At 38.0% G+C, this 25,787-nt stretch overlaps 1 protein-coding gene across 5 annotated transcripts; it reads left to right on the top strand.

The window, feature by feature from the left end:
• The first annotated feature begins 504 nt into the window (after positions 1 to 504).
• Positions 505 to 25,690, top strand: rgs17 (regulator of G protein signaling 17). Of its 5 annotated transcripts, none has more exons than XM_027175098.2 (6): positions 505 to 794; positions 2,759 to 2,879; positions 13,775 to 13,905; positions 18,862 to 18,936; positions 19,284 to 19,515; positions 20,815 to 21,293. In XM_027175098.2, exons 2-6 carry the CDS (start codon positions 2,877 to 2,879, stop codon positions 20,998 to 21,000), a joined length of 627 nt encoding a protein of 208 aa, XP_027030899.1. In that variant the 5' UTR covers positions 505 to 794; positions 2,759 to 2,876; the 3' UTR covers positions 21,001 to 21,293. The 5 variants fall into 5 exon arrangements, with proteins under 5 accessions (XP_027030899.1, XP_047668901.1, XP_027030898.1 ...); XM_027175097.2 differs by having other exon boundaries at positions 510 to 794; positions 2,759 to 3,003; XM_027175096.2 differs by lacking the exons at positions 505 to 794; positions 2,759 to 2,879 and adding exons at positions 11,195 to 11,302; positions 24,528 to 25,690 and having other exon boundaries at positions 20,815 to 21,003.
• Positions 25,691 to 25,787: the final 97 nt, after the last annotated feature.

Genomic DNA, 25,787 nt, shown 5'->3' with positions numbered 1-25,787 from the left:
CTAGTGGCGAACAACGATGTATTGCAAGAGCTGTAACTCTTCTTGGTTCATATACCGGAATTAAGCATGAACAGCTTGTATATAGATGCCCAAAGAGATTATATATAGTTTATTTATTTATTTAGCAACAAGGCAACGTTTTTGACAAAAGAAGTTATTGTTTAGACCCAACGTTTTATCTTAAATACGTTTAGCATACAATCTAATTAACTAGTTTTATAAAATTTAATTGAATTGATTTTTATCCTAGTCATAAATTCCACGGATGTAAATTACAATTTAAAAAAATGTATAGCGCATATTAAAAATTACTGCTCGAAAAATATTAAAATATTTTTAATATTATTTTTAAAAAAAAAGTAAGATATATATTTTAATACAATGTAAATATATGAAATAAAATACAACAACTCAGGTCTGCTAGAATAACTTTCTCTACATGGCCCTTAGTCGTGACTGAGCACACACCGCATACTACCGCACTAAATAGTCTAGACAGTACATCCTTTAGTTACTATAGTAACCGCACTATGTAGTAGGCTAGTATGCGGTTTTGGACGTATAGCCTGCAGCTTCGGTCCGTGCGCGTTGACAGCTGGAGCTACGCGGCACATGCGCAGTGCGATTCCCACTGGCTCGGTCCTGAAGTTGGGCGGATGGCAGAAAAAAACAGGGTGAGCGCTGATGGAGATAAAACGGCAGGGCGTGCGTTCGTCGCGTGACACCGCGGATATCGGTCAGAAACAACTGTAAAGTCAACCCATTCGGACGACTAACACGGGGAGAAGAAGAGGGTAAGGCGAGAAATGTTCTTTTAAAGGTTTCACAATGTCCCGCTAGCTCTCGGCGGCTAGCAGCACTGGCTAACTGTCGCCCTTAACGTCGTGTACAATAAGCAGCGGCTAACGTTAGCTAACTGAGAAGTAGCCGTGATGTTCAGCGTGTGTGCGAAACTATAACACGATAACAAATCATTATTCTTATTTATAATGCTAAAGAAACGTCTCCGTGGCTTCGCTTCTACCTTTTTTTCCTTCTCTCTCTACCTGCAGTGACTTGGTTCAGATTCACAAATCAAATCTTTTCACAGCTGCACAGTGAGAAGAGCAACGCGATACAGTACAGACCGTGTTAACATCACACAGGCTTGGGGTTGTTCCTGACACTTTTACCGTACACACACACGCACACTCACACACACTCACACACACACGCGCACACACACTCACACACACACACACACACACACACACACACACACACACACACACACACACACACACACACACACACACACACACTAATACTAACGACCACACTGGAGGGTTTTTTTGCCTTCATCCTTGTCGTTTTTCCCACGCTTCCTAACACAAGCCATCCGCCCACTATCTCTTCTTAAGAGTCCCTTTCCTTTTGATCGCCCATCTGCTTTCCATCAGCTGTTTATTTAAGAGCTGACAGATGATGCCCACTGAAATAACCAGTCCTGATTACCTACAGAAGCACTGAGAATGAACCAAGCTGCCTTTTGCTTCCCTTTATTAATGCTGTAAATTGCACTGGGCCTGAACTGAGTTACATTTCTTAAGGCGAAGATGATCAGATGGTAGTGATTTAACCTTTTACACACTTGGTAAGACATTTCCGGGGTTCTTTTCGCAGCCGAGACAGCCTTATGGTTTCGTGCTTACCGATTCCTAACAATTCACACAACTGTATGGAACAACAGTGGTGTAGAGGTTAGATTAGCGGCCGGGTTTGGCATCCACACCGTTACTTTTTGCTTAATTCACATCAATTCTTCTACAGCACTATTGAATTCTTGATTCTGAGCCATTGTGTGTTGATTATTTTTCTGTAACAGCAGCTCAGGCAAGATTTGTATTAATGCACTTGGTTTAACACGTGAATGTTTCAATAGTAAGCGATCTTTCACAGTTATAAACGTCTAACTATATTCTAAATAGGCATTGAAAAAAAATTAAGTATATAATGCATGATGAACATTTATATATTATGCTTAAGGTGTTTTTCACTTTCAGGTTTCTTAGTAATATTTCCTATTGGTAACAGCATCACTCCACCTCACCTTTGTCAGTGTCGATTATTTTTCTTACAATGGCACGTTCTGATATGTTTCATTACTTGTATTTTATTAGTGTGTGGCCACGTTGCTTTTGTCCATCTATCGATCTGAATTCATGAAAGGTCCTGTTAAGCTAAAGTTCAAATTTATAACCGGTAGAGAAAATATTATTTGTGATGTCTGCTCTAGTGTGTATTAAGTGTCAACGTGTTGTATCCTTTGTGAAACCACACCTAGGTTGGGGAACAGACATTGATATCATTCTCAGCTTAGTTCAGTCAGTCAGTCAGTCAGAAAGGACATTTACATTTACGTTATTTACTGTCCCTTATCACCTAAATGACAATGAGGTTATCTTCTGAGTATGGTTCATCTCACGGTTTCTTCCTCATATCATCTCAGGGAGTTTTTCCTTGCCGCCGTCAGCAATATTAGGTATAGCTGCTAGAGATATATAGTGACTTCATTTTAAAATTTTAACTTCAACGTTTTTATTCTGTTTCTATACTTCTGTAAAGCTGCTTGGAAACAGTGTGAATACAAACAAATTGAGTTGAATTGGTTATCGGCCACCGGAGGCTAAATATCTGGCAAAATGTGTTAAATAACATGAATGTCTCATTTTGCTGTCACACACAAACAGATTTTAGTAACAGTTTTTATTGTTCCTAGATGTTTTATCCTGGTTTACCTTGCCCTTGAATGAAGAAAAGGATTTGCCTGTGAATGCCAGGTGTAGCAAACCTACCTCTACCTACCACACCTTCTCTTCAAATATCCTCAACCAGTGATGGTAAGAGAAGAAACAACTGGTCACCAGTGCGTTTATATCCCAGCACCATATTCAACTCAACATTCCACTGTATCACAATGAGGTTTCTGCCTGGTCTGTGGATAGACAGCTGCTAATTTGCATGGTAGGTTTTTGCACATTATGACACTTCACAAAATCTCCTTCAGAAGGTTATTGAATGAAGGCCTGTATAAAAAGGTGATGCTTTCTGTCCCTGTGATTCCCTTTTAAACACCACGGCTGCAGAGGAAATCGCATACGTTTTTGTGAAATTGCATGCAAACTCACAGTTTGTTCATAGAACTAACCGCACTGGACTGAGTTCCCAGAAAGCATCACAGCACAAAGTCCCTCTTAAACTGAAGCCTTTATCCACCAGCTATGACCATCTCAGCTTTACAGTGTTTTGTGAAACCAGGCCTTAAACACGTGTTGCTTTGTTGAGTGTCCGAGACACAGAGTGTCCGATACACAGAGTGTCCGATACACAGAGTGTCCGATACATAGAGTGTCCGATACATAGAGTGTCCGATACATAGAGTGTCCGATACACAGAATTTGTCCGATACACAGAGTGTGTCCGATACACAGAATTTGTCCGATACACAGAATTTGTCCGATACACAGTGTGTCCGATACACAGAATTTGTCCGATACACAGAGTGTGTCCGATACACAGAGAGTGTCAGATACACAGAGAGTGTCCGATACACAGAGGGTGTCCGATACACAGAGGGTGTCCGATACACGGAGGGTGTCCGATACACGGAGGGTGTCCGATACACAGAGGGTGTCTGATACACAGAGGGTGTCCGATACACAGAGGGTGTCTGATACACAATGCTGTTTGAATAAAAAAATGTTGATTAGTTTGATTCATAGAAGTAGAATCAGGGCAAGTGCACACTGCTACACATTAGACCTTGTTTACACTAGTGTCTAGGGCTACAACTCAGGATTAATTGATAATCGATTTTTTTCCAATTAATTTTTATTTCCAACTAATTCTATTACAGAACTAATAACTAGGCTTAAGTAAATAACAGGACATTAAGTGCCTTCCAACTTCACTGACAGCATGAGAATACTATTATATGCTTATGTTGATCCAATGAGACACACAAACTAGCAAACGTCAATTTCAATCCCTGATTTCAGGCCAGAATATAAACAATCAATCTTTGTTGTTTTCTGCAATCTTTTTCAAGTCATCTGTCATTCTTACTGAAACAGTTCAGTGCTAGATAAATGTCTGTGCACAAGAAAAGTCATTTTGTGTAGAATTGACTCCAAGGCTTGGATTTTTAGTCAGCGAATCAATTCTTTTTGAGGTCAACTTAGATGTGAACCGAAAGCAGGGTGGGGTCTTGATGACTCGACACAAGATTCACTCAATCATTTGAGACTGTGAACCCCTCAAGGATGTGGGGATGTGGTAGCAGCTTAGTGGTTTAGGTTTTGGACTAGGGCTGGGCGATAAAACGATAACGATATGTATCACGATAGACACGTAATCAATATCAATAAAAAATGTGTTCGATAAAACATTCGATATTTTTTTATTCTCTGTCAGAAGAAAACAGAGGTTGCGAAGCAAGTTTGGTTGCATAAACAAAGCACTCACTCTCTGGTAAACTAGCAACGTAGGGAGTGACACGCTAACAGCCAATCATGTAACAGTATCAAGTTTGGTTGTGCCATATATCGTTGTCTTGTGCTGGTCTGCTAGAAGGTGAACAGCTAGTGAACTTCATAGCACTAAACACTAAAATGTTAAGAGATAATTTTTAAGTGTTCATTGTGACTTTAGACTTATGTTTACATTTTAATGATTTGAGTTTACCTGGTTGTTGACATTTTTGTCTTAATAACTGAGGGGACTATGATCAGAGGAAGGTTAAGTTGAAAATAAAAATGTTTAAATGTAATATATTTTTCTCCTGGTCCTTATTTTAAATCTGTCATAAAAAATATCAATAATTATCGATATCGACCGATATGAAACACTGATATCATGATACAATTGTAAGCCACATCGCCCAGCCCTATTTTGGACTATTGATTGTAAGGTTGTGAGTTTAAATCCCAGGTCCAACAAGCTGCCACTGCTGGGCCCCTGTGCAAGGCCCTTAACCCTCAATTGCTCATCTGTATAAAATGAAAGTTGCTTTGGATTCCAGTTGTCATAAATGTAAATGTATTCAATGTCATAGAAGGAATCAGAAGTTAGAATGGTAGAATGTTTTCTCTCTGATTGGGCAGGAAGAGTTCATAAATGGTTCATAAATGGTTCATAATGACCATAAATGTGTTATGCAGTTTTAACTGTGTAAGAATTGGCTTGAATTCTCACATGTGAATGATTACCAATCATAATATTACATGAAAGTGTTCACCTAGCTTAGAGGAGGGTTTTGTTTCGTAACAACGTGACACATTCTGAGTAATTAGGAATGAAGTGCTTAACTACGTGTAATATCAAATTGTATAAATGGTTGTCTTCTATTTGTTATACAGTGCAGTGCAAAAAACATATTCCACCAAATCTGTACCACTGTGCGTACTGTAGTGGGGGCGCTCAGGCGCTCCAGCACATAGTAGGCTGCATTTTCACTAATGTATAAGGGGCATCTTACTCCCACTGGTGAGACCGATTAAGGTCTAAAATTGAAAAATTGTTGACCTAGAATATTAGTAGTCTTTTACAATAATGCACAATGCTATTATTTCAAATTTGCTATGTTTTTTTTAAATCAATAGATATCTCTGTTTTAGAATATTTTCAGATATAATATGTAGCACAAATAATTATTCACAAATTATTCCTGAAATGGTAACAGTAACAGTACAATGGTTGCACAATAAGTTCATATTAATACTGCGCAATAATTATTGCAATACTGATCTCACAGAATCTGACTTCACAAAACGTTTTTATGTTCTGAACTATTACTTTACAAGCTCACAGTTTAAATGATGAAGATGTATTGATATGGCTTTGTTATACATATATACATATATTATTATTAGTGTGAGAGTGAGTGAGAGCAAGCCTTTATTTTCCTGTGTAGAATGTAATACCATAGTAAAGCACATGAGGCAGTAAGAGCACTGACTCTTCTGGACCAAATAGCACTGTGTGAAAGCTGGTTTTAGGGGGTTTTTTTTTTCAGGGGCTTTCACACTGGGGTGAAACAGAGCATTGCTTTTATTAAAAATTGTTTTTGTTAATGCTGTATGTAGACCAGGAAGCTAACTGTAGTACCAAACCAAAGACTACCTGTAGGAGGTGGTCTGCGTTTGGTTGCACTGGCCCACACTTCTTCAGGAAGTAAAGTAACCCGCGCATGCATTTTAATGACAGCGATAATGACATTATTAGCTTCCACAACACATCATCCTGGACATCTCTTGATTTGCAGCATGCAGCGCACATAGATGCACACTTCATTCACTCTGCTGTGTATAATAGCAGCAGAATAATAAGATAATAAGAACACAAATGCACCGCGGTTCAATAAAACCAAGTGAGTCTGAAACCAGACCGAGACTGCGGGAGGCACGAGGAACAATCACACACGGATTCTGACCACAGCAAACACGCCCAGTGTGTCTGTTTTGAATGGAGCTGAAAAATCAAAACTAAAGTAAAATCATGGTATGTTTCATTCTTTGCAATATTGTTTTTTGTAGCAGCACGTCGCCGTGATACACAAGCAGTGAAATGAAAGCTCTTCCTGCTCGATGAATAAAATGAACTGAACAGCTCGATCATTTTTGCGACATAGGAGTAAAATAACGTGCGGCGATTTCATTGTCTAACGAGGCCGGATAAATTTCACCTGTTTAAAATCGCCTTGTTGTAATGAATGTTGAAAGATGAATGTCATGTAGTACGGTGTAGATCAAGAGACAAAAAGAAATATACATTTAAATCTATACATTTCAACAATTTTACTGGTTTGATGAATGATATGGTATGATAAATGATCATCATAAAAGGGATGGGATTAGATCTAAAGGGATTCGATTAGATCTAGAAGAGAAAGTCACTAAAGTCACGAGATGTTAAATGTTTCTTTTCACATTAAACGATTAAACTAAACTATAAAAAAACGAAAATGCCAATTGGTAAGTTACAGCACTTATCGTTCCCAAGCCACTTTTAAGACGATTACGTGTTGATTCATCCATATGACTAATCAGTTAATCAAAAAAGAAATGTGCTGTTGTTTCCTGTGTCATATATAATTTGGGAAAATTAGCAAAAAATCTCATTTTAATTAGTTGTCATAATGGTCATGTAGGGAATTTGGATTGTGTGTGAGAGCAGGAGTAAAGAAGACTTTCTTTCGCTTTCCCCTAACATACAGTACTAGCAGTTTTATAAAGGAAATTAAAATTGAATGAATCCTCACGTGTTCAATACACACATGTAAATGTCTGCGTTTATCACAGTGTCACATTCATCCTGCCGTGTCGGCAGAGAGGGCCGAATTCAGTTTAGTCAGATGAAATTAGTAGCTTGTATGATTGAGAAAGATGTTTTCCAAGTAAGATTGTATCTGCGCCATTTGTTGGATGATTTTTCCGGAGTTCATCGCCGTTCCTTTCTTATAGTTATTAAACGCTAATGTGGCACCACGGCTTGACTAATCACGTCGTGTGTCGAGTAAACAGGACAAAGCTCGGTTTATTTTATCCCTTTTATTCTTACATTCTTTGCCATTTATACTGTGCATCTTTTAAAAGTCTTAAAACCTCATTTTATTATATTACTATAGAGACATTTTTTAGTTTTGGGTAACAGAAAAAAGAATAGCTCGAATTCTTGGAGCATCAACGTCCTGATTTACTCTGACCAGTTTCCCAGCTATAGATCATTTTCACATATGGATTATATGTGACAAGTCATCACTGTATGATCAAATGAATGTTTTTATTTATTTGTTTGTTTGTTTATTTATTTATTTATTTTTATGTGAGATTTATTTATAAGATTTGTCACAGTTTGTCTATCACTTTACCGGCATCAATCTGTTTACAGTTCTGTTAGTGAGGCGGTATTCCCCCCCCTGCTGTTTGCAACTCATCCTCATGTATTACGAAGTTCACGTGACACCAGTGTGAAACGACATTAAAACTTTTATTTTTCCCCCTACGTTCAGTCCGAAGGCTCCTTTTATCGAAGCACAAATCCTGCAGTGGATATAGGATGTGGACACACACCTGTTAAATCACAGGTTTCCTTCATGTGAAAAAGAAAGATAAATCACGGCAGCTCCTTTTCCACATTTAATAGGATATCACAACTGATAAAATGTAAATGAAATGCTAAATGGGTGAGAGTCTTTCTTTAATCACAATACAGGAAACAGACCCAAGCTAACAGAGCAGAACAACTGAAAAGTCTCAGCACCAGGATCAACTCAAAAGTCAATGAACATTATATTAGATTTTTTTTTCACAACATATTAATTCTCTGAAGTACTGTAATTGTAGATCATATTTCTGTTTTAATTTCACAGGAGTAGAGAGTATAGGGCGTTGGGTTTCTTTTTAATTTCCAATCACATGCCATGAGATGGATTGGCTCGTGTAAGAAGTATGAATGTGTACATCTAATCTCTTTTTTCTTTGTGTATGTGTGTGTGTGTGTGTGTGTGTGTGTGTGTGTGTGTGTGTATGTGTATGTGTGTGTGTGTGTGTGTGTGTGAGAGAGAGAGAGAGAGAGAAAGACAGAGAGAAAGAGTGAGATCCAGAGTATATTTCTGCTCTGCCTCCAGTGTTCCTTTGCTCTGTACCCCACACAACCCTGACAAGAATAAAGCAGTTACTTTAAAGAATCATGGTTGAGTAATTATGTTAAGAAAAGGACAGCATACAAAACATATTTCACATTTGAAATCTACAAAATATCGAGCAGAATACCGTAAAAGGAGGGTTTGTATCATAAGGAAACTTTAACCTGATTAAAATGGAACTTCAGGAAGTAATCAGTAGAATCGGTGCTAATCTATTTTCAGGATTTTGCCAAAGCACTGATACAGTTTATTGTTAAACGAATGTGAGAAGGACTTTGCAATCTTTGTGTGTTGTAACATCTGTCTCGAGGGCACTAATACATCACTGTGCTTTGTGCTCTGCATCACTTGCTGCGCTGGAATGAGTGTACGTGCTTCCACAGGGACTGTTAGGAAAAACAGGATAAAGGTACAAAACACTAAGCTTTATGACTGTGCAGTTATACTCTTAGAAGTACAGTAGACTTCCTGGAAACAACTCTAATATATCTGAAGTGTAGTCCCAGCAAACAAATACAGCAGATATGGTGTCAGTACACAAAAGTTTAGCCAAGATATGACCTCAGATTTTGTTTCCAAAAGCAACTTTCCAATGAATAAAGAACACCAAAGTCTAAGTTCATGGCTTTGTTTCCTAATGATATTGATAACTCACATGTGGTTTTCAAGGACAATAACCTCCTAATCAATACACAACAATACACAACAAAAGGAAATTATTCATAATAACACACTCTGGTTTATAATAATATACTGTATAATCACACCGTCCAGTTTCACCCAAATGAGGATGAGGTTCTCTTTAGAGTCTAGTTCCTCTCAAGCTTTCTCCTCTTCCATCTAAGGGAGTTTTGCTTTGCCACAGTCATCTCAGTCACCTCAGGCTTGTTCATTAGGGATAAATACAAACACGGTTTAAATATAAGTCATTTAACATTTGTATAATAGTATTTAAGTTAAATGGATTTAAACTTCCTAAAACAGTTTCAAACATATTTTAAACAGAGCACCAAAGTACATTATCTATACACCTAGTTTACTCTTACTGTCAGTATATTAAATAACTCTTATATACATATAGCCGTACTTCCAGGTTCTTGTCTTTCTTAGTAGTGGTCACTGTTGTTAGTACTTCTGCTGTGACTATCAGAAAAGACCGAACAGAAAAGTTAGGATTATGGCCCAAGAGGTTGGACTTTAAAATAAATAAAATCACGATACGAGTCGACATATACAGTAGGCAGCTTTGTTGCTTGATTTAGAGGCACTTGTGGTTACTTGTGGAAAGGGATCTCCTGGCCCTGAACTTGGCCTGTTGGTGGCGTTAGAGGGTTTAATGGAACTCCCCAAAAAAGGATTTATGTGGACCATGCCAAAAAAGTTTTAAGACATGAGTGAATGGTTCTTTTACATTTATTAAGGAGGAGCTTAACACTTCTGTATATATGTGTAGTGTATTCACTATGTTTATTTGAGTTTGTCTGAGCTGACGTCACGGTGGAGCAGCTGGTAGTGTTGGTGCCTCAGCGTTTTCAGGTGTGATCCTGAACTCTGGTCATGGTCTGTGCAGAGTTTTGCATGTTCTCTTTTGGTAGGTGAACTCGTTGCTCACAATTGCCTCTATGTGCAAATGAGTGGAGATCTGGGTTAGGGTAAAGCACTTAAGACAAATAAATGAATCTATGAATAGACTGAATATAGGCCTTTCTTTATAGGCCTATCTTTTATAAGCTCTTTGCCTTTCTACGTGATTCACCACGGTTTATGTCCCTGACTAAATTGTTAGTTGGAAATAATGGTGATATTGTTCTAAAAGTGTACACTGACATGCAAACAGTAAACCTGATACAAATAGGATTGTTTGAGGTATGTAACCAAATTATGCTATTCACATCATACAGTATGCTGTAAAAACCAGTCCCAGTTACTGGATGCCAGGGATGAATCCAGTTAATCTGGGTCTCACAGCGATGTCTGGATGTTTGGCAGTTTCACTTTGAAACTGCATGTTGTGCGATTCATTTTTGTCATGTTGTCTCCCTCTGCTTTTCTAAAGAAGAGACCCACTTGGATTTGGAATGATTCCCAAATCATGGTCAATGTATGCTAACCCTGCACACATGGTGCTAATTCAATTAGCCAAACCCAAAATGTTGAACCATGGTTTAGAAAAGTACACAGAGGCTCTTTGTCCACTGGTGACTTTATAAGCTTCCGTTGAATTCTTCTTACACCACATGGATGATGGAGAGAGAAAAAAAAACAGCAGATGAAAAGTACAGGTTAGAATTGCACCAGAGATGTCCACTGACTTCTCCTAGTTTATTGTTGTTTTCTCTAACCAACTGACGGCTTACTATTTTGCATATTTCCCAAAGTAGTTGACGAGTACAACAAGCGTGAACAAAGGCGTTCCTGAACATGTTTTGCATCAATATGCATGTTTCCACAGCCTAACTGGTGCTGGTCATGCTTTGCATGTCTAACTTTAATGACATGAACAAGAGTCATAATATGCAGCACAAAAAAAATATATCTGGCCTGTGATTGCTGCGCTTGAGAAATGTGAATCACTATGAGTGTGTTGTAAGCCTTGAAGACAAACGTATGGATTTGCAGGTAAGAACAGCAAGTCGTTTTACTTTATGTTGTACTGTACTGCCCAGTTGCATTATATTCTTATTATTACAGGCACGCTGTAGCAGAAACGATTAGCATAGCATACTGTGTACTTGTATATATTTGGGTTGAATATTTTTGTACAGCAGACACATATTTCCCACAGTGCTTTTTTACCACAGCTGAAAATTCTGTGGAGCTTTTTTGCTATTTTCTTAAAGATACTTTAAAAAAAAAAAAAAAAACTTTATTTCTAAGCTTGCATGTACCGAATTCACATGAGTTTGAACGTGGTCAATGATGTACAAACTATTCTTGATAAAATGCAATTGGTATGAATCAGCTTTAAGGATTGCTTGAATCATTTCTTTGAAATGACTCTTATTTAATTTAGATGAAGTACCATACAAAAAAAAAACATTTCTCTTTCAGACAAGTTTTTAAGTAAAACTGTGTATTAATCATCCAAAGATCTCTGTACAGGACAGAGGATGCTCAGTAGTAGTTTGGTGATTGAAAGATTGAGTTTGAATCCCATCACTACCACATAATCTACTGAGTCACTGTTGAGTCTTTAATTAAACCCTTTAACCCTCAATTCCTTCAGCTACATTATTTCTCAAGAGTAAGCTGAACGATTAAACAAACAAACATCGAGGTGTGTGTCCAGTAATGGAACATGATTCAAAAATGCTATATGCAGATAAACTAACAACAATTCATAACAGAAAATATTTCTGATATGAAGGTCCCGATGCCTTAATTCTAAATTGTGCAAAGTTATATGAGCAGGCTCTTTCAGCCTCTTCTGGTTAAATAGCCAGTAGAGCTTGTTACGGTTAAGCCTACTGTTCAGACATGTTAGAGCAGATGTCATTTCTGTAGCCGTCAGGCTACACACTATAGACAGTTGCTTTCCTGTTTAAGCATATCAAAAGATTAATTTAGGCAAACCATGTACCTTTTAAACAAAGTATATTTAGATTTGTGCTCTCCTTCCTTTGTTTGTCAATGCCCTGGTGACCAATAGGATTTCAGTAAGTTTCCATGATCTGGTAACTAGTTATGGTTTAATTTGCTTTCTGTTATGCATGTCTCTTTGTTAAGTAAAAAGGAATCAGATAAAGGTTTGAGAGAATTAAAGCATAAAATATCACACTGGTAGGCACGGGTAAGAGTAAAAAGGTTTCATAATTTATTGTGTTCAGCTGCGCAGCAGGACCCAACCTCAAGCGTATAGCATGAGTAAGGCCGGGCCCCGATCACTGATGACATCAGGAGTTTATAGACAGGATTCAAATGAAACAAAACATCATCAACCGTTGGCTTAGAAGCATCGCCTGCTCATCTCCTGACCAAGCTACTCTCACTGTAAAGGTCTACTGGAAGCTGTTTATGCTGCAATTTCTAGTCACAATAACTACCAGCCCTGAGGAGCATAGAAGCATAGAACATCTCTAAAGTAAAAATTTCCACTACAACAGCATCATGAAGCAAAAAACTTGTGTGGTGCTGCAAGGAAACTTTAACAAAGCAGTGTGTTAGAGCAGTGGTCCCCAACCTTTTTTTGCCGCAGACCGGTCAATGTTTGGTAATTTTACTGCGGCCCGCTGGGGGTGGGGGGTTGCGGCTATACAATTAAATTAAAATTAATAATTTTTTATTTAATTGTATATAAACATGCCTTTTTAACTCACTACAATGCTAAATCAATGAGAACCCTGAGCTTGTTTCTTTGCAACGAGACGGTTCCATCTGGGGTAATAGGAGACAATGGCACCCGAAGTGTGTCGCTTATGTCCAGTTTATTCCGTTGTTTTGTTTTGGTTGCCATCACTGCAGAAAACCCTGCTTCACACAGGAACAATCTCAGGGTATTCCGCCATGACTTTAATCCAGAACACCGGCAGAGTTTCTAACTTTCTAACGACGTCTGTTTCGTACTCATTTTTGCTAATTCGTGGGTTAAATTTGAACAAACACAATATACACGTACACCAAGCACTGTTAAACATGACAAAGTACCGGTGAACAGAGAGAAGAGCAATACACACCTTCTCTCCCCCAAAGCTACAACACCACTGCCGCTTGCAGCTGCTCAGCTCCAGACGTCACCGGCCCGATATCATGATAGTTTGCGCATGCGCGGTATTGGGGCGGCTTTAGGTGACGTCTCTTAGCTACCGGTTAACCTCTCGTCCATGGAAAGTCGCACAAACCCGAGAGAAATACACCACAGTAAATAAAATGGAAATAATTTAATGTTCCTTGGGCGGCCCGGTACTATTTTACGTCACACATAGACCCCAACAAATAATAATAAATAAAAAAAAAAACACAGGACCGAATGTCAAACATTTGTCAAACTAAGTTAACACATTATTAAAATGTATATGATTTGATCTCAGTGAAGTCTTTGTATGTAACATGAGGTGTTGAGTTTAGTTAACGGTTGTCCTGATGTTTGTTAAGCCGCAGAGTGTGAGCAGATTTGAGATGAGGAAACAGCAGCAGGCCCACATTGAAGGACCCCCTCAGGCCCCTGGGCACCCGAGACCGAACACCTGCTGTCTGTGCTGGTGCGGCTGCTGCAAATGCCTCTGGTAAGTCACGTCCTGTATAAATTATGTTGGATCGAATTATTAGTTGCTGTTTGTATTGTAGCTATCGTCGTTTCCACTTCTATTTTAGCATCATTAAAAAAAAAATAATCAATCGATACTGAATCTTATACTGATAGAGAAATTAATAATCTACCTCTTATATACTCAGATTATCAGTTATTTCAAATCTGTCCTCATTCCCCTCGGTTAAAAATTGAGTCCTGTAAATGCACAGACGTGTGTTTATCAGTAATTTGCCCAGAGGTTTGTAGCTGCTGAGGTACCGACTCTTTCAGAGCCATATTTACAAATATATGAATTGAACAGCATAGCTTTCATGCTCTGTTCATTTGGCTACTTGCACATGGATTACTGGTTAATTATTAAGTCCAGTTTGGAGAAATTTGTTATTCTCATATAGAATTCTTAAAGAATCTTCTATTTTTGCTGTCAGAACAAACATTAAAAATAAGCGGACTGCTGCGGTGGAGTTTATTTAGCTAGCCTATCAGCACGTGCCATCTCTGTGGAGAAGAAGAGCAACAGCACAACAAGCATAAACAACTGAGAGACAATCTTTAATACCCTCACACACAGACACACATACACACACACTCCCTCACATACACATTGAGGACATGTAAAATTAAAGAGAGATAGCAACACACACACGCCAATTATACAATCCAGTTTGTGAGGTATTGTGCAATCTGAGGTAAAATGATTGCAGTGTTTCAAGTCATAAAGAAATGACATTAATAGCACAGATCGGTGGATGTTTTTTACTTTTTATCTACCTCTCCTGACTGCCCGTGTGTGTTGTTTATACACTTGAGGCTGTTATGCCTGTTGTTTATAAGGTACCTTTTTTGTTTTAATCGTATCAGAGTCCCTTGTCGTCAATAACCGTTAATGGCTGTTTGTCAAGAATATCGTAGTGGGTAAAAGCTGTTATTGTCTCTCACCTTGTGTTGCCTGGAATCTACTTAATGTTTTATGTTTAGTATATATATATTTTCAGATCATTGTAGGAAGATGCTGTAGCTCCTATGCTTGATATTTTCACAAAGCACAGTTTGGAGTCTGCTTTAAATTTGCATATAAAGGCTTATTTGTAGGTGATGAGGTAGCCTAGTGGTTAAGGTGTTGGACTATTGATCAGAAGTCAAACTGCCACTGCTGGGCCCCTGAGCAAGGCCCGTGACCTTCAATTGTATAAACTGAAATAAAATGTAAGTCACCCTGGATAATTGTGTCTACCAAATGCCAGAAATGTCAATTTGGAAATATTAGCAACTTGTTAATTCTTTTTTTTAAAGGTGTCTCATATGGCTGTTACCTGTTTTTATTTGTTTGTTTGTTTGTTTGTTTTGAGGTGAATTTAAACTTTTATATTTTAATTGCTTTTGACGTGACATTGTATTGAATTTATGTTTTAATTTATTTTCATTTAGTTGCATTTATAACAATGGGCATTTCCACAAAGCATCTATAACATCTATAGGATAGGTGTTAAATTTTTTGGAAAATTTAAAGATTCTTATCTTGCAGCTCTTCGGAAATCCATTTTAACATCGCAACAGGCACTAACAGCATTCTGTAATCTAACCTTCTGGCTATTAGCTACCCACATCCGGGTCACTGTGTTAATATTTAACCCTTAAACAAATCTCAAATGATGGAAAAACAGAAATATGAGAGCTTTTTTAAAAATAGTATTTTAAAGTCAATAACAGTAGGTGTGTGTGTGTGTGTGTGTGTGTGTGTGTGTGTGTGTGTGTGTGTGTGTGTGTGTGTGCGTATGTGAGGTTGTGTGTGTGCGCGTATGTGAGGTTGTGTGTGTTTGTACGTGTGTGCGTGTGTGTGCGTGCGTTTGTGTGTGTGTGTGTGTGTGTGTGTGTGTGTGTGCGTATGTGAGGTTGTGTGTGTTTGTACGTGTGTGCGTGTGTGTGCGTGCGTTTGTGTGTGTGTGTGAGTGTGTGTGTGTGTGTGTGTGTGTGCGTATGTGAGGTTGTGTGTGTTTGTACGTGTGTGTGTGTGTGAGTGTGTGTGTGAGTGTGTGTGTGAGTGTGTGTGAGTGTGTGTGTGAGTGTGTGTGTGAGTGTGTGTGTGAGTGTGTGTGTGTGTGTGTGTGTGTGTGTGTGTGAGAGAGAGAGAGAGAGAGGGAGTATGTGTTTCATTGCATTGTAGTATATTTTCTATTTTTATCCAGTCTATTGTTTCTAGCTATGTTTCTGTTTTCCAGTGATGGGAACATTTTCAGTCATGCCATTTTTTTCCTCCTTTACTACAATCCCTGCACTCATTGTGAACACAAATATCACAAGAAATAAAGAAAACATTGAGGAAGTGTGTGGGGGATTCTGGTGGGCAAACCTGTGTTTATACGGTCGGGTTTCCTCAAACCATTTCCTATTATGCTCTGTATTTATTATCTGTGTAGGCCTCTATTTCTGTCCCCACATCACATGCAAAACAGCTGTGTGGAACACTTTATATATTTAGAGTGCTCTCAGCATGTGTGGAGCCCTTCAGCTAGCAAGCCTAATTATACTTACACAATAGAGACTTTGAGAAATGAAAGGCAGCCTCTCTACAGGCCCAAAATAGAAAGTCTTGAATGGCTTTGGGAATTAATCAGATCAGTTAGTTGAGTGAGGGAAAGTTGTTGGGGGTGGCGGCGGTGGTGGTGGTGGGAAGGTTTTAGGATTTAATCTTTTTCATACTGATCATTTTTCTGGGAATGGTTTACAATTTGGTGATTCTAGTTAAAAGTCTTTAAAAGACTCAGTGCCACAAAAGGGAAAACCTCATCATTACTAATGCTGCTCTTAGGGCCATTAGCAGCACATCCAAAGTTCCTGTTCCTGTGTCTTCAGCACAGTGACTCAGACCTTGAACTCAAGCCACTTTGGTTAGATGAATGGATCTTTGTGTAGCCATTGGTTACCTGTGCAATGAAAGGAAGGACTGCTTCACCCTCGCGTAACTAAATAGTCCAATTATTTCAGTAAGTGGAACTGAAATCATTTTTTGAACACTGCTCTTGTTAGATAGATAGATCTGTAGGATTTCTTTCCAGCTTGTTAGTGCATCCCTGGGCCTGTAACATCATGCCAAAAAGAACCATTGCAGTATCACTTAATTATACTCAATTTCTGGGGAACTGTGGCACCCACATGTCTGACCACTAATTGTTTTAATTGTTTTATTTTGAAATGTTTTAGGCGGTGTTTCAAATGCCAATTAAATAATTATATGATTATTATATTATATAATTATATCAATAAATGACTTTTATTCTACACCAATACAACATTTAACTGACTGTATATTACAATCACACCCCAGTGTCACCCATATGAGGATGGGTTCCCCCTTGAGTCCGGTTCCTCTCAAGGTTTCTTCCTTTACCAATTTAAGGGAGTTTTTCCTTGCCACTGCTGCCTGAGTCACCTCAGACTTGCTCTTAGGGGGATAAATACATACACATTGTGAAATATATATATCTAATAATAATCTAGAACTTTTATTCTGTCAATTCTTTTACTTTTATTATTCGTTATTTCCTTTATCATTACTTATGTTTACCTTCTGCTCTATGTTTGTGTTCTGTAAAGCTGCTTTGAGACAATGTCAACTGTAAAAAGCGCTATACAAATAAACTTGAATTGAATTGAATTGAACTTTTTTTTTAAACTTGGCCGACACTCAAAATACTCATTCCTAGAAGCAAGTGCTGGATTTTTAATTAGCCATTTTGTAAAATGACAGAAATTCAAATTGTGCACCATCACAGTTAAATGTGTTGATTAATTTTCTATAACAGTGACAACTGAGCCACAGGAATACATTTAGCAGTATATAAATATCATTTAATCTTATTAAATTAACATTGAAAAGTTTGTTTGTTTGTTTGTTTGTTTGTTGATTCTTGTCTTATTAACCTGAAGAGAGACAAAAAAGAGAAGGAGTGAGGAAATGTCAGTTTGTAGCTGCTATAAGATAAATGATGATAGGCACAATCACTTCTCCACAGCGTTATATGTACAAATCACTGGTGCTACGTCTCAAATGACATACTACACCAGGGGTGGCCAACCAGTCAGAGACCAAGAGCCACATTCTTTACTGTGTTACCGCAAAGAGCCACATCATACACATGGACACACATGATCATGACCCTTTTTTAACCTGCCATTTTGAGAGCGAACTTGACACAAATTGTTTACTCAAATGATCAACTCAATTTGCTTCCACTGGGAAACTGAGGTATTTTCATCCCACTCACATGCTCGTTTGACGAAAATACCGTATTGAACTCAAGCAAATCGAACACGCATATTAAAAAGACACAAATACAAACTTCGATATGAACATACAGTAAGAGCCGCGTGAAACCGGGCAAAGAGCCGCAAGTAGCTCGGGAGCCGCGGGTTAGCCAGGCCTGTACTACACACTATGCACTATGTAGCCTTTTAGATAGATGCGTAGAATCATTTTAATGGAACACTAACGAGTCGACGCCACTAGATTCAGCAGAATATGGTGAAGTTTTCTCAGATGTCTTGTTCACCGGTGTGTCATCGGCCAACTCTGTTTGTATTGCACACTGCTGTTATATTTATTCTACACAAGCATCATCAAATTCTAATCCAGCACTACTAGAAACACATGAATATTAAGGCTTTGTTCTCCAGCCACTGCTGTAAAATGTTTATGCATGAATGGTACAGACCAGGCATTGGCAGGAAGTGTAATGTTTTATACACCCGTATGAAAATACCACATGATGCCAAACAGACAGTCAATGCTTTAAAATCGAAATTGAAATGTAGATTAATTTCATTACTTTAAAATAGTCTGTGGCCCCTTTTTCTTACTGGATTACCACAGACTGCTTGTTTTTTCACAGCTCACTGCTTTTATTAAGCCACATTGGTTCTTCCAATTTAGGAATGAAGAGCGTAGAGAACATCCTGAGCGGCAAACATGTACAAAAATGGACAGCATTGAAGCAACAGAAGAACAGTAAGTAATCAGTAGCTTTATTTTTCATTTTCCACTTAACACAGACCTAGATGAGTCATAATAATGCTAATAATTTAAGATGTGACTTAATAATATCATAAATATTATAAAGATAATAATATAACATTTTATTATAATATATAACAATAAGTCATCCTTTTTATTTTATCCTGTTTCATTTCAAACATGTTTGCAGACATGTCAGCAATAAATGATGCTTCTTTCATATAAAAGAAAAGATTCTCAGCCATTAAAGCTTAATCCTTAGTCCTGTTTTCATCCCTGCATGCTGTCAAGAATTCTGTGGTTATTAAAGCCTTATTGCCTGCTTTCTTCTCGCTCCGAAGGCGTCCCACACTGGATGAACTTGTAGCCTGGGCACGAAGCTTCGAGCTCATGATGCGCTCCACAGAGGGCAGAGATATTTTTAGGCAGTTCCTCCGGTCGGAGTACAGTGAGGAGAACCTGATGTTCTGGATAGCCTGTGAGGAATTAAAGAAGGAGACCATCCCAGCAGCTATAGATGAGAAAGCAAGGATCATTTATGAGGATTATGTATCTATCCTGTCCCCAAAAGAGGTGGGATTCCAATGCATTCTGTCTATTTATTTACTGCGACTCGGGTTGAGTCATGAATGGCGTGACCATAAAGACTATATAAACACCATCGCCAGGATAGAAGCTCTAACGGCACATCAGTTCATTTTCTGACACGTTTATTAGAGCATGCGGCAAAATGGTGTAGGTGTAAACAAAGCCTCTAATTGGTGAATGCGTGTGAATGTTATAGTCTGTTTCCATGTACTTCTATTGAGATTTAGCTGTCTGAAATGCAGCTCTGGCAACAACTCAAGCTTTCGACTTTTAAAATGTTGACCAGTGTTTCTTCAGTGCTACACCATGCCATAGGAATACAGTAGAACCTCGGTTTACGAATTTAATTTGTTCCGAGAGTCTCTTTGTCATGCGTTTTGTCCCATAGGAAATAATGTAAAGTTGGATGATGTGTACCACACCCCCAAAAATATTCATGTAAAAATAATTAGATATAATCGTAAGTTGTTGTTTTTTTTGTCCCTAACGCACCTGAAATCCAATAGCAATGATTAGTACACAATATAAATGGAAAATACAACAAATTAACCTGCACTTTACCTTTAACATGATGTGCGTACTGTGAATTTTTGTTCGTCCTGCAAAACAAATTTGGCAAAAGATTTTTCCTCGTCCAATGAAGAATAAGTATACCAGGTTACTAATAAACCGAGGTTCTACTGTACTACATTTTTGTACGTGTTTGTAGCCTGGCGATGCACTGAGTACAATCTTATACTGATACAGAGAGGGAGCGTAAAGTCACAGGTCAGCAGACCGACTAATGACGAGGCACCAATAATGTCAGGGTTGCCAGATACCATCCCTTAGATGTAACCTGGACAAATTATAGCCAGCTTTATTAAATTGTAAGTGATGTAAAAAATGATGCATGTTTGAATTCCAACAAGACTACATGCTTGCCACTGCCGAAAAGTACAGAAAGCGCATTCTTTTTTGTTGTTGTAACGCTGCCCTGTAGTTATAAAACAATATGATAAATTCAGAATTCAAGAAATAAATCAAATTTATACAATCTTAATAATATTCACCATAAACACTTTTGCCTAAGATCTGATTGCTAAACAACATAACAAAGGATGATTGAGCTGGATATAAAATGAGTTGATGATTAGGATTACTGGAATTAAACCCTAGCGCATTTATATAGAATTTATTATATATATATATATATATATATATATATATATATATATATATATATATATATATATATATATATATATATATATATAAGTGATTTTGATATGTTGTGTTTTGTAGGTCAGTTTGGATTCCCGGGTGAGGGAGGGCATCAACCAGAGCCTGGCAGAGCCCAGCAGCCTGATGTACGAGGAGGCACAGCTCCAGATTTACACGCTCATGCACAGAGACTCATATCCACGTTTCCTCAACTCATCTGTTTACAAGGACCTCCTGGAACAAAAGAGAGCCTGCTTAGACACCTAAAAGGTTACAGCCAAAAACTTGAGACAAAAAAAAAAAAGTCCTACGGTGCCACTACAGAAAGGTGTGAGGTTTCCTATATAGAGCGAGTAGTTAAGCAATTCTTACCGTCCAGTAGTGAGCCCGAAGTTCACTTCCTGTTTAAGTGCCAATATGAGCTGCTCAGCCAACTGTGACAAAAAGAATCATGTAAGGAAAACCATCCAAGCCCTACTTCCTGTTCTTTACTTCTCTCTCTCTCTCTCTCTCTCTCTCTCTCTCTCTCTCTCTCTCTCTCTCTCTCTCTCTCCCTACACCAGGACAACCGAATAATGATCATTTTTATGATTGGATAAGAGTTGTTACAGGTAACGCCTGACTTTGCATGATACAAGATTTTGGAATTGGTTGTAGCTTTGACGTTTAACTCCTGGCAGGACTGCAGTGGTTTTCGAATAAGAAATGTACTTCTTATGCTGTCATGAGGAGAGAGCCTTTAAAGCTCTCGTACGCTAAGGGAAAACATAGCGTTGCGCATCTTTCTGTTGGAAGAGTTGCCACCGTCATCCGTCTGCCCAAATTCTCGTCCGTCCGTCTTAACAGCTTTTTTCACTGGGATATGTAAGGGCTAGTGTTGTGGTTGGGCAGCTAAACAAACCATCAACATGACGTTCCTCTGCAAAAATTACAATGCCTCGATATTGATTAAGGGCACAGAAGCTGCTGATGCTGACCAACAACCACAGTTAATTGTGCGCATGCTCCCAGGCCCTCCCAGTCCGCTCGTCCCTGAGAGAAGCACAGGTACTGTATGTCACTCGTTGTAAGCATTGCTGGATTAAGAGTTTTGCTTGAAAATAACTCAGCAACATCTCAGAGGTACACGAGAGATTTAGAGCTGTCATTTACATTGAAATGCCTTTTTTTAAACAAAAGTCTTAAGGTTGTGAACACTGCCTTGTTTTTAAAGGCATCACTGTATTTCAAATAATGACTTGTCTTTGTTCAGGCACTGCACAATGACACATTTTTCTCAGAGGTGATGTTACATAACATGCTTCTGGTTTTAATATAATAGTTTTTTTGTTTTGTTTTGCTTTGTTTTGTTTTGACTGATGTGTATTGATGGCTAGCTGATTATTTATGTAGGCTTCATGGACTTGGTCTGTACAAAGCCCCTGAAGCGTTTCAGACTATTGGCCGCTTTGTGGTGATAGTGTTTTAAAGAGGCCACCAGGAGCAGTGCACATCCCGTTAGCATGCGTTTACGTGTCTGAACACGTTCCGAACACACAACACGAATAATTCTTAAAAGCGTTTCTATATGGACGGATCTATTGTCCCTGAAAATAGCTGACAGTATTTTCAGCTGAATTTTTTTCAGATTAAGACTTGACTGTCAATTTGATGCCAATTTATTTCCTGTTACAGTGGCTAGTGCATGACAAAACAGTACAGTATGTAAATGCCTGCTTGGTACCACCATGTTCTCATCTCTTAGCTTTAAACTTAGGAGTAAATTACACCAATAGTTTTCCTTGTTCTACGCTCTTCGAGTTTGAAGGTGGTACTTTGAGAAAATGGCTTGCTAATAAGTGAGTCTGTGTTCATTTAGAATATTCTGTTTTCTTTTTTCCTCTTTTTATTTCGGTGCTTGGAAAAGCATTTAAAGTGCCAATCTCTAGATGTACAATAATTCACTGAAGACCTTTGACACTCAACCAGCATTGCACTGATGCCATTTTTAAAATCACTGTTGAAGCATTAGTGGATTCACACATCAGCATCAGCCAATGCGAAGAGAGATCTAGGTCAGCCTGCGTACCTTTACACATCATAAAATAAAACACAAAAAAAAACAACGTGCATGCGTTTTGGACTGCGTTTTGGAGTGCGTTTGTTTGTCACTCACCATTCAAAATGTGAACTTGGTGACTCAAAGACAATGAGGGAAATTTACTGAATATATCTTGTGTATGTTTATATATATATATAAAAAATAATACAGCTAGTATCAGAGGGGCCTGAGAGATAGTGTAGTGGGAATCCACAGCAGCGTTGAGTCATCTTAGGTTAGTACAAGGGCCTCATAGAAATCTCTGAAAGTCTGTGGCGATTGTTTTTAAAAGCCGTACAAGACCACATACAGCGTGCCATTGTAAGCCCTTCTCTTCATTCAAAACGGTGATCACTGTTTCGCCGCGATCAGTATCGCCATACGTCATAGTGTCCGATTTAAAGCATGCAGCCTCTTTTACTTTTAATCCTAATTGATTTCTGTTTTGTTTTTTATTATTATTAATGCTGAAGCATTTGGAAGTCATGGACTGCGTTTACATTTAAACAGTGTGCCATGCAGTTTGTGAACACAGAGCTAAAGAAGATCTGCTGGATGTTTTCTAGATACGTCACACAAGAAATATTTAAAAGCTGAAAGCAGCCCGCTGCAGATGTTTGTTCTGGTATTTAAGCCACAAAAAAAAGAAGTTATCATATTAATCCATGACGGGGTTTTTTTTTTTTTTAAGATCCACTGGAAAGATTTTGTTAGACAAAAACAATCAGTCAATGCAAATGTTTAAAATCATTTTACTAAAGTTACTGAACAGACAGACTAAGGATTTATTCTGATGTTATAGCATCTCAGATTCTCGGTAATATCGGATATACTAAAATGTTTCAGCTAGCGATCGCATGGGATTCGATGCCTGGTGTCATGGATTAATTGACATTTAATGTTTATGCTTTGGCTTGATTTTAGCCTGCTATAGGAAGCGAAGACTTTTTGCTTGAAGGCTGTCTCAGGGAGCAGCCGGTTATTGACTGATTGTCGCAAAACTCGGCATTGTGTGAAACTCTCTGTCTTGCCTGTCTCTTTTTTTTAAAACATACAGAATGAACTCTTAGATCACATGTGCTTTGTAGTGACTGACACATCTCGGAAGAATTTCATTGAGTTTCCTCTACCTCTCATGTTGCATTTTAATGATTTTTTTTTTCTTTGTTTGTTTCTTCACATTTTAGTTCAATTTGTTTCTTTTGATCTACTTGAAGCCTAACACTGTAAATGACATGTGCACTTGTATACTGAGGTTTGACAAAGAGTAGCTATTATTTGTTGATTTTTATTTTTTTTTTCACTCAGCATAATTAGATTAAGATTCAGGAAACACACTGTTTAAGGGCTAATCCCATTTTGCCTATGCAAATATGTTAAGTGTCAGACCGGGAGCGACGATGGTCGAGGGACGTTTTTCAAGAAATCGGATGGAACATGGTTTACATTTCCCTTTGCTGATATCCTTCAGTCTAGGACAGAAAAATATGTTTTGTTGTATTTCTGTATATAAATATATATAAATATATATAACAAATATATGATAATAGTATACCTTATTGATAAAAAAAAAAAAACTCAATTAACATTCAATGAAATAAATTTGTGTTGTGTCAGCTGTGGTCGTTTTTAACATCTAGATAAAAAGTGCACACACACACACACACACACTGTTCAAAATATTTTCAGCGCACTAATCTTCTGTCTGTCACAGGAAGGATACGGGTGCGAGGTGGCATCAACACTCGAAATGATACAGTCCAGTCCTACAGAAGGAACGACTCCACACACGTCTGTGTGTTTTGTATGTTATACACTTTAACATGCTGGTTATGAAGAAGTCTCGCTGTCTGTCTGTCTGTCTGTCTATCTATCTATCTATCTATCTATTTACCTAGCTATCTATCTATCTGTCTGTCCGTCCATCCATCCCTTTTTTATTCTGTCCTGCTTGTAATCACAGTAGATCCTCTTGCTCATGTCACCTCCTCAGTTCAGAGGCTTTTTTTTTTTTTTTGGTTTGTTTTAAACTTTGTACTGCAAGTGGCACCCCATGTCAAGGACGCAGTGAAATGGAAAACGCACAGAATTTAAAATGAGAGGAAACTCAGACATTAGGCATCTGACGTATAAGGAAAACAGAATAAAGTTTACTAAACTGTATGTTTCCTTTTCCCTGGGCGGTGGTGTTATGTATTGTACCTTTACAATGTCTTGGAAATGTGAATGTCGTGTAGTTTTAATAAGAATTTGTAAAAAGATTTACTGAACACTACTGAATCGTAATTTTATGGTTTAACTGTATGTTATAACCATCTTTGTAGGTAAAAGATGGATAATAAACTTCCAAAAGATAACAGTATCACCACCATGACCAGGAAGCATAGTTTAGTGAATCTCCCTGATTAAAAATACAGCCATCGATGATATATTAAAGAAAATGATCGTACTAAACCCAATGAATAGTATCTATAATAGCATGATGGTCACAGTAATGCTAGTCTTTGTACACTCAGCTTACAGCTAGAGGGTCAATATCGTTTATTAGAAAAGAAAAGAAAAACAAACCAATAACGCCATGCGGCCATGAGAAAAAATACTGTGTTGCACCCAAGAGCCACATCCTTACACCAGCCAGTTTAACGGCTTGCGAACCACCAAAGACACTAAAATTTTACGAGACACACTCACATACACATGCACTAAAAACATTAAGCTTACTGTACAAGCAAACAAAGCTTTATTTATTACTCTATTTATCACACTATATCAGAATTCAGATATCAAGACCAGGCTTGTACACCGTCATTGTCACTGTATAGCAGTTCGTTTTCTGATGTTTCTTAATGCCATGTATTAAAAAGATATATTACTCAAGATTTAAGCTATCCGTGACATTCGGTTAGTTCATTTGTTACATTTGTCATTTGTTTTTCATTTATTTATTTGATGCGTACCGTATTTATATAGATAG

The sequence above is a fragment of the Tachysurus fulvidraco genome, chromosome 4 (assembly GCF_022655615.1).
Source record: "Tachysurus fulvidraco isolate hzauxx_2018 chromosome 4, HZAU_PFXX_2.0, whole genome shotgun sequence".
Classification (NCBI taxonomy): Eukaryota; Metazoa; Chordata; class Actinopteri; order Siluriformes; family Bagridae; genus Tachysurus; species Tachysurus fulvidraco.
The sequence above is the reverse complement of the archived record's forward strand: the minus strand, read 5'-3'. Positions and strand labels throughout refer to the sequence as shown.